The 9,784-nt window shown below is 46.1% G+C and overlaps 2 protein-coding genes across 5 annotated transcripts in view; both read left to right on the plus strand.

Moving 5' to 3' along the window:
• The window catches only part of LOC119330746 (sulfofructose kinase-like), a 4,129-nt gene extending 3,518 nt beyond the window's left edge, over positions 1 to 611 (plus strand). The window contains exons 9-10 of the mRNA XM_037603871.1: positions 141 to 193; positions 284 to 611. Coding sequence (XP_037459768.1) covers positions 141 to 193; positions 284 to 358 — 128 coding nt within the window. The 3' untranslated portion in view covers positions 359 to 611. The remainder of the gene's footprint in view (positions 1 to 140; positions 194 to 283) is intronic.
• A 4,122-nt stretch (positions 612 to 4,733) lies between these two features.
• Positions 4,734 to 8,645, plus strand: LOC119332277 (myosin-10-like). Of its 4 annotated transcripts, XM_037605456.1 has the most exons (14): positions 4,736 to 4,911; positions 4,992 to 5,036; positions 5,148 to 5,246; positions 5,519 to 5,629; positions 6,079 to 6,253; positions 6,341 to 6,397; positions 6,523 to 6,659; positions 6,751 to 6,810; positions 6,895 to 6,972; positions 7,058 to 7,175; positions 7,255 to 7,302; positions 7,800 to 7,873; positions 7,975 to 8,058; positions 8,294 to 8,645. In XM_037605456.1, exons 1-14 carry the CDS (start codon positions 4,834 to 4,836, stop codon positions 8,360 to 8,362), a joined length of 1,233 nt encoding a protein of 410 aa, XP_037461353.1. In that variant the 5' UTR covers positions 4,736 to 4,833; the 3' UTR covers positions 8,363 to 8,645. The 4 variants fall into 4 exon arrangements, 3 of the variants coding, with proteins under 3 accessions (XP_037461355.1, XP_037461353.1, XP_037461354.1); XR_005160889.1 differs by lacking the exon at positions 8,294 to 8,645 and having other exon boundaries at positions 4,734 to 4,911; positions 7,247 to 7,302; positions 7,975 to 8,015; XM_037605457.1 differs by lacking the exon at positions 7,255 to 7,302 and having other exon boundaries at positions 4,737 to 4,911.
• Positions 8,646 to 9,784: the final 1,139 nt, after the last annotated feature.

Raw genomic sequence — 9,784 nt, forward strand, 5'->3', positions numbered from 1 at the left:
CCTCGGTGCTATTATATCTGATTTCCTTATCCATACGTCTTTGAGATTTTGAACTGGAGGCATTTTTTCTTTGTTATGAATCGTGACTGATGACCGCTGAGAGGTTTTCGATGAGCTGATTCATTGTGCCTATTGATTAGGTTTATGCACCGGCATGCCAGTTGAGAAGATGCTGCCTTTTGCAGCACAAGTGGTAAGGCCTGCTGCATTTGACTACTACTAGTATTGTATTACGGGCGAACATGAAATGGTAATGGTGCGTGCATTTGTATTTGATTTGCAGGCTGCTTGCGGCTGCAGAGCTTTGGGGGCCAGGACTGGTCTTCCTCATCTAACGGACCCGTGCCTGTCTCTCTAGTATCCGCGTACTGGCCCTCCGGATCAATTTCTGTTTCCTCGTTGTCTGTGGCCGTGGAATAATCCGATTCTGGTGTAGTAATGCCTTCAGAAATCCTGTCTTGCTTTTATTGTGAAAATTGTGGCAATCAAGAATTTACAAGGGGATACATTTTTCTTCACTAACCCTTGATATATACTCGTAGTGGCTTCCATACCTATCTCCTGGTATGATGAAGTCACCGCAAGCTTCTAGCTGTTTTGGCTCTTGTACACATTTTTGACCCAAAAACCATTGAACAATCGTTCTATGGTATTTTCATTAAAGTAAGTATATACTACCTCTGTACCATAATATATGATGTTTTAGCAGTTCAAATTGAATTGCTAAAACGACATGTATTATGGTACGGAGGGAGTATATACAAAAGCCAAAAGCCAAAAGAAAGAAGAAAAGAAAAAAAGAAAATTACAAAGCCTCTTGGCCTATCCAATGCCAGTTCTTGCAAACACCATGATTAAAAAGACTTGGTCTCAACTAATATGGGCTGTAATCCACTCTTTAAAATCACCTGCAAATTTAGGCTTAATCCTGTGAGTGAGAAGTAGTAGATCTTGTCTAAGAGAGAAGCACCAAGAGTTCAAATTAGGTAACTGATGTCTAAAGATCCATCCATTCCTTGCATCCAAACATGCCAGCTTCCCATGATGATGATTATTAAAGCATTTTTCTTCGTGAATACGCAAAGCTTGCGTACCATTCTATTAATAGAAGAAGTTAGAGTGAGTATAAGAGGTGGTACAACACATGGCACATAAACAAGAGGCATGAACATGATGCTCGAAGCAGAGAGACATGAGATGCTCAACCCAAGCAGAGCAAAACACAACTAAATTTGCCGTCCTGAAGAGCGGAGGTACCAACGGCGGAGCTTGCTGTTGTAGCAGCATGGTATATATGGTGGCAGCGCCGACAGATAGTAAAGGGAGTCAAAGTCCAAACGCCGGAAAAAACTGCACTAACCATCAAGGTTTTGGCGACAAATTTCCTCAGGTCAACTATACCCAAAGGACCAATGCGTAAGAACGACCACATGTGGAGGAAACCAGGATATGGGATCGTGAAGATAAATGTTGATGCTTCCTTTCAGTATGAAACACTTTCATATGCTTGTGGTGCTGTGGCTCGGGACTACCGGGGTGATTTTATTGCTGCAGCAAGTTGGTTTGTTCTAAACATCAGTGAAGTTGACTCAGCTGAGCTAACTGCCATCAGAAACGGGATATACTTGGCAACTCACATTGGATGCAACAAAATAGAAATTGAATCAGATTGTTCGTTCGCAGTGGACTCGCTGAACCAAGTTGATGATTATTTAGGCCCGGAGGTAGCTATCATCATAGAGTGTAAACAACTTATGATGGACTTTGCGTCCATATCCTTCAAACATTGCTATAGAGAGGCCAATCAGGTGGCAAATGAATTAGCAAAGAACTCTTTTACTACTAGATCTTCTAGTTCTTGGGATGATGAGATCCCTGATTTTATTTCTCATCTGCTTGTAAATGACATGTCTATTATTTGAGAAATAAAGTCTATTTGCAGTCAAAAAAAACTTGCCGTCCTGAAGCAACCAAAACCAACAACTAGACAACTAACATATCCAAATCCAGAACCAAGGACGCCACGAGCAAACAGAACAATGCCTTCACGAAGGAGAACGACGCCGTGAAGGTGTTGTCGTGTTTAGGTAAACACAGGTAAACTCGCTGTAACTGAAGCAGGGTTTTTCTTGGTCAAAAGGTACTTTAAACTTGGAACGAGCATGAAGAGATCACCGAGACTTCTCTCTTTTGATTTTTTCTGGCGGCCAATCTTTGAAAATGCGACATCATTTTATATATTTAAGGAAAGTGTTTCTAATCGGCTGGTTGTGCGCTCACCATGGATATTATTTCGACCCTTATAGACAAATTTCTTCAAGTGTGATGATGTTAGGTAAATTCACCACATGGACACAAGGTAGGATTAACCATCCGTGCATAGGTAATCAAACAACCGCCCATTGTATTTGGAGAGCAGAGATTCGTAACTAAAAATCATACATTTGTTTTCCTCAGTCTGCCCGAAGGGGATGAGGACAACCAAACTAGATGCGGAACATAGTCTAGAGGTTGCTTTTCCTCGGCTAAGCTCCACCGAGTCAGGTTCACCGAAAATAGAAAAATGACACGACTAATTAAACAGGCCCATAATGCACACAATTAGTAAAGGGTAATGTTTGTGAACGGCGTGCCGGCCGAACCATTGGGCCGGACGCACGCAATCCACTGGATCTTCCCTCATCGCGCGGCTGGCAGCACCCTTCGCAACCTCCCCACGTGCCACCTATTTCCCTTGGCCCACCACCACCGCCTTTTCCTCTCTTCTACCTCTCATTCACCATCCCCTCTCTCCCGAGCAGCCATGGCCAGCTACCACCCCGCCGCGTGCTCGCTCGTGCTCCTCCTGGTAACTGCTGCAGGGCCGTGCTCCAAGAAGCCGTACCGTCGTCGCGAGTGCCGCCGTCGGGAGCGTTGTCGTGGAGCTACATGCAGCAAGAAAAACCTGCAACCGCTGTCGGCGAGGACGCGGCGACGCTACTCGGGAAAATAACCAGCATCACCGTTTTTTCCACATGCTTCAAGCCTTCAATCCGCGTCGCAATTTGCTACCCCCGGCATCACATCTTGCTACAGCCCGGCTGCGCACCCCCGCAACACCGCCATGGATGCTCCACTCAGCTCCACTCCGACGAGCGAACCTCCACCCCTGGAAGTTGCAACCAGCTGAGCCAGAAGCTGCAACCATCGTCGAATTTTGCTACTACCAGCAACGGAATTGCTACATCCATCGCGGTAGAGCTGCGACCTACTACGACGGTGGCTTTATCTGTTGCAACCGTCATCAATTTTTGCTACTACCGGCGAGGGATTTTGTTACAACCAACAAAGCATTTTGTTGCCACTGCCCGATGCCGGAGCTGGAACCGGCAGATTGTTTTGCTACAACCGGCGAACACTTGAGCTGGGAACATCATCTTTTTTTGCTGCATTGACTAGAGCAATTTCTGCGACAGCAACACCGGAGACTCTATTTTGTTTCAACTGGCAGCAAAAGCTTCCATCGACATGTTTTTTGCTACATAGGAGCTGCATCCAGGGGGAGAGGGTGAGGTTGCAACAGGGGGGCGCATGACCGTGCTGCCGGCGAGCGGCGCCGATGAAGTTGCAACCTATCAGGGCGGCGGCCGAATCCGGCGAGGGGGGCACTATGGGGGAGCGGCAACCGACTGTTATTTGAGACCCGCGAGCTTTGCAAGGCACGCGACGAGCTCGGTGGGGTGTGCGGGGGAGCATGGGTGACCTCGATACGGCATGGGGGGCGCGGGGGGTTGCCTCATACGGAGGAAGAAGAAGTGCGGGGGGAGGAGATGATGAATCGGGCGGTTACGAGAGCGCCAATCGAACGACCGCTAGGCGACCGGCCCAAATTTGGGCCGGTGCGCCGGCGCCTAGCAGTCGCCATTAGTGAAATGGTATTTTAATACCAGGCTCTTAGGCGAACTAATCTGTGATTAGATGCTTAGGAGGACAGCGGTATCTCTGGCGCACCAAAGTTCAAGTTTTAGATTTAACATTGATGTTCGCATTTTTTTTAATTTATCTTTGGCCTTCTGGCGACGTGCTTTTAGTGGAAGGAGACATTCTCATCATCTATGGAGGCGCCTGTGGTGATTTCATCAATCCTAAGATGAAGCGTCGGCTTATGCCTGTTTGGTTCATAAGTCCTAAGACTTTTTCTAGTCCCAACTAAAAAGTCCCTAGTCTCTAAAAAGTCCTTCCCTGTTTATTTCCAGGGATTAAAAAGTTCCTAGTCCCTCCCTAAAGGTTATTAAATGATCATGTTACCCCTAGTATATAGAAAAATAACAATCAAACAACATCATGGGATGGCGGGCAAATAAATGCATGGAGGGGCATTGTTGGAAAAGTCTTAAAAAGTTCCAAAAAGACTCTCCTTAAGAGTCTTCTTCATTTAGTCTCAAAAAACAACTTTTAGTCCCTAATAGTCTCTTCTGTTTGGTTAAAAAGTCTTTAAGAGGGATTTTTTCTAGTCCCTACAACCAAAATGTTCCTGAAAACAAACACCCCCTTAGTCTCTCAAATGTGCTTATAGGGATAGAGTGTACGTCGCGCGTACGTTCATCCGGTGTGAGCGTATGTACGTATATACGAGTGTATGTGTCCACGGGCCCGGCCACCATTGGCATTTTTCGCTGATCTTCGTTCCTAGTAGATCGGACGAGTAGCCTGATTTTAATCCTACGGCCACCGACTGGTCCGATAGGAAGCACAGGTCGCTGGTCCGATCCCTAGCGCTTCCATAGCTACCGTTGGATCACCGGAGCAACCGAGCGGAAGCGACGGGGTTCGGCCTCGCCGAGCGTCGACGCGATGGAGGCGGAGGCGGCGGCGCTATCGCAACTGCAGCTGCAGCTCCTTGCCCTCGTCTCCGAGCTCCGCCTCACCCGCGTGAGTCACCGAACCACCCTTCTAGACCTTCCAGAGCCTCCCAGGTCCTAACTCTCCCCTCCTCTTCCTCCCGTTCGCAGGAGCGGGAGCGGGCCGCGCGGGAGGAGCTCCACGCGTCCAGCGAGGTCTGCGGCCCACAGATTCGATCGGTGTTGGACCTCTTAGGGCTTTCTGGTTGTTCTGGGAGAGATGTGTTTCTGACGCGATTTTGGGTGGGAACGGGATGGATTGTGCAGAGGTGGAAGGCGGCGGAGGAGGAGCGCAGGAGGGAGGCTCGGGAGCTGCGGGCGGAGTTGGCGGCGCGGGACGAAGCGCTGCAAAGGCTCGAGTCCAGGGTTCGTACCCCTTTGCCCCCATTATCTCCCGTTTGGCCCATCCAGTAGAGATTATCCTGGTTACTGCACTGTTGTTGTGTTTGGGGCCATTTAAACCATACATTTCATCACAAATTTTGATCTGAGGAGCACTGAGTAGACATAAGCAACACTGTTCTTAAATGCCCATGATGCAATCGCCGGTAGTGAATTCTCGAATCCTCCCCTTGTGGGCGATTATTGCCTGTCAGGCTGGGAGTCATTGCAGAACTTTTCTTTTTTTGGCTCTACAGGTGAAGTGCCTTGAAAATGAAAATGAGCTGCTGGAAAGAAACGAAAAGGATTTGAAAGAAAACATAGAGAGACTGCTTCAATCAAGGGAGGCATTCATGAGACAGTACGAGGCATGTGACGACCTTAATATTTGTCCCTTCTTTTGGGCTGTTGTTACTGCTAAGTTGAATTTGCTGCATTGTATTCTCTCAGTATAAAACTTCACTGAACTTACAGTCTGTGTGATAATAGTTACATGTTCATGCAAGGCTTCGTTCAGATATTTACCTTAAGATTTCTGTTATCAACATCATGTATGTATATGGATAACTTCTAGGAGTGTAAGATGATAGATGTACCACTTTCTTTCATTTTATTTAGCAGCTGTCATATGCTCTACTGTACACTGCAGTAATCTCCTTGCAGATTTGTATTGTGCACATACTTCTATAAATGTAATACCATTTCAATTTGTGGATGCCGCATTACTTCTGCATGTATGAAGAACGTAGGCTTGAATTCTGAACTGTTTATGGAAGCAGTCTGATGTTTGGCTCACGATACTATGTTTGATAGGCAGGACTCTGCTTGTTCTCTGCAATGGACCATCCAGATGAGGGATAAACAGATTACCGTAATTTCAGAAAAGCTGAATTCCCATCTGGCTTTGTTTAATTCAGTAGGAAAGGAAGTTGCTGCGGTAAAACAAGTACTAGGTGACGTGGAATGCCTAGTTGGTGAGAAGGAAAATCTAGGTATGAGCGCATTATCCTAATATTGTTTGACCAATCAATTCCATTGCTGATGTAATATTAATAATGTCCTTTACATTACTATTTCAGTCTCTGATTTGAAGTGTAAGGTCCAAAGGATTTCTGTACTCGAGAAAGATTTTGTTGGTATGGTTGCTTCTTGTAATATGGCTTCATTAGTTTCAGATTATTATCTTACGGTGATAATGGTTATCATGTATATGAAGAATCTTTGTGTAATCTGGTCTCATTCTGGTGTTCCATTTATGTAGAGAAACTTAGTTTCTTGGGAGATAAAATTACTAGTTACCAGCTCGAACTTCGAAATAGGGCGAGGATCATATATGGATTGAAGGAGCAACTTGACGCTGAGAAGCTTAAAAACAATTTTCATCCCCAGCTAGAAGAAATATCCATACTAAGTTGAAAGCATTGCTCATATTCATTCTTAATTTCTATGGATCTCGTCATGTTTGTTGCTTTTCCATTAACGTTGTTACCTTAAGAAATCTCTGCTGGTGAAGGATGAAATTATCGAGAGGTTGATTTCAGATAAGCAGGTTGTTCTGTTAAGATGTTCATAGCTTTCCGATTGTCTCTGGAACTCCAAAATCTCAAATCAATCTAGTCTGTTCTTTATACAGGAAATGCTTGTGGAGCTTCACAACATGGAAACTGCTCTACAGAAATTTCAAGACATATTCAGCAGGCTTGGGCATGAGGTAAGACACAAATGCCATTACTCATTTATGCATTTCTTGTAATCAGTCTTGCAATTCTTAGCTACTTCTCCTAACTATCTAATAGGAAATGAAAAGTTCTCTGCCAGTTTCTGAAAGTCAGGATTGTAAAGTAGATAGCATTCCAGGTAGTCAAGTTGATCTTCCTAATGAGGATAGGATGATACCCATAATTGATGAAACAGGTAAATCTTTAATTTTAACGATCTCCCTGTTACACTGATCATACAAGTTTGTCTTGACACATTTTCATAAGATACAAAGGACATCTTGGAATGCAGTCCCTCCTATCCAAAATACTTGAAGTTCTAGGTTTGTCCTAAGTCAAACTTCTTTTAGTTTGACCATGTATATAGAAAAACATATTAACATCTACAATGTCCAATATATATTTTGAAAATATATTTTATGTTTAATCTAATGAAACTAATTTGGTGTTGTAGACGTTGGTATATTTTTCAGTAGACTTGGTCAAACTTAAAGATGTTTGACTTAGGACAAACCAAGATATTCGAGTTTTTTTTCCTGAAGGGAGTACTCATCTGTGAACTGAAATGTTATGTTCTTTCTGGCAATTCTGCACTTCCTTTCTGCCAAGTGTCAAGTTCTAATCATAGTCCATGAAGTTGCAGACTACAGTCCGTTGTTTCCAACCACATAGAAATTTTATCCCTGGAAAGAAAACATCATAGAAAATTTATCAAGTCATATATCTGCCGCTGCTCATTGACGTTTGAAGTGTCCATGTCATGCTTCATTTATGAAATATGAATGCTGTCAAATCATGCGCTTTTTAATCTCTTCCACAGCCAATGCAAATGTAGAATGTAAGTCGGAAATTGACACTGGCAGCAATCAAGTACAGAGCCCACCGTCCCTTAAGGTAAGTAGCCGTCTGATTCTGTTGATTCTCTAGCACAGTGCAATCTTGCTCTAGCTCTACACCCACATCGAAAAAGCCACTTATCTCTTGTATGCATGCAGCATTATGCCTTGCCATGTTCAGAACCTGTAACTGCAAATGTTGAAAAATCTGAGTGCCCTCCTGAATCCGAAGACATTGAGATGGTATGATGAGCCGTACAGGCATACACCCCATGTTTTCGTGTGCTATTCAACTATGCCATTATCCATTCAGGAGAATAAGCAGAATAAGCCCTTTTTTTCTTTGTATTACTATTTCCTCTGCTTATAATGGATAAACATTTGCTACCAATGGGGGAATTGCTTCTTATTTCCAATTTAGATAATTAGGTTTGTTGTATTAAAACTTATGCTGGTTCACTTCACTTGCTGTTTACAGGGCAATTCATCTCCCGAACAGCAAACACATTCTGCGAATCCAGACCCTGAGGTAGAAAATCAGTCCTGAGCACGATCAGTTCCAGAGGGACACCACGACTACAATGTACAAAGCTGCCAATTGCCTATATGGCTATATCCAGCGTCGCAGCTCATGACTTGTGCTCGTAGTTGAGTGCTTGCTTGTGCACGGTGCTAGTTAGACACAAAAGATGGGGTTGATGGAGCGAGAGATTTTTATTTTTCATAATCCATCTTTTAAAGTTGTTGTCACACTTCTCTGCGATTGCTATTTTTCCGGAGAAAACTCAGAGCTCTTTCTATTTAAGCATGCAAAAGCTCAGATATCTGTATTCCTATGTGTCCCGCATGGCCAACGTAATTGGGCTGCTGCTCCATAAATCGACCTCGGCATGTTCACGTGAACCGGGCCGTGGCTCCACCATAAGAGTATGCCCGGGAAAATTTCAGGTGATACCGAGACTTGGAGCATCTCCAACAGTCGCCGAAACAGTTTTGCCGCGTGCCCATCGCCTGATTTGGCGCGGCGCGCAGCGCTGGCTTCAGTAGCCGCGCTAAGATGCAGCGCGCGTCGCTCCAGCAGCGCACAAAAAATGCAGCACGCGCGCTCATTTTACAACATTTTCGGAAGCATAGATAATAAGATAAAAAATAATAAATTGCATAGATAAAAAACGATACGAAGGTATTTTACATCGGTGCAACTAGATAGATAGTTCGAAAGCATAGATAGATAGAATTACGGTGCAACTAGATAGAAACTACTACGGCATACATAGATAAAACTACTTCAAGTCGCTACCACCATCATCACCATCATCATCCTCGTCGGTGTTGTCCGAGGTATCGAGCCACATGTCGTCCCAACGTTCATCGTCTGACGTGAAGATCGACCTCCCACCTGCTGCAACGACATCGGACTGCGCATTCGCCAATGCCTTCCGTCGACGCCGGTCCGCCCGCTCCGCGCAGCGCCTTGCCGTCCTCTCCGCCCAGTAGGCACGCTCGTCGGCGACGTCCTCCGGGTGGCGATGGCACCACTCCGCCATGGCTCGCTCGTCCTCCTCGGCGATGAGGAGGCGGCGGCAGCAGCGCCGAGCGTGGTCGGCACGGTCCATGTCGGTGATGAGACGCGGCGGAGGGGCGACGCGCTACGCCTGCTCGCGCGTGAAGATGTCCCGGAAGTTCATTTGCGACCGGGGCCTATCCAAGCGCCACGCCGCCGCGTTGTACGCGTGGGCCGCCTCGTACGCGCTCCGGAACGACCCGAGGCCGAGCCGGACGTCGCCGGACCGGATCTCGGCGGAGTACCAGCCGTTGGGGCGCTTGCGGACGCCGCGGTAGCCCGAAGAACCCCAGCGGCGCGGCGGCATGGTGGCGCGGAAAGCGGCGAAGCGGCGAGGTGGCGAAGCGGCGAGGTTGCGAGGGGAGGGCGCGTGGATGTGTCTGTACGCGTGGCGAGCGCGACATT

Source organism: Triticum dicoccoides, chromosome 7A, assembly GCF_002162155.2.
Source record: "Triticum dicoccoides isolate Atlit2015 ecotype Zavitan chromosome 7A, WEW_v2.0, whole genome shotgun sequence".
Classification (NCBI taxonomy): domain Eukaryota; kingdom Viridiplantae; phylum Streptophyta; class Magnoliopsida; order Poales; family Poaceae; genus Triticum; species Triticum dicoccoides.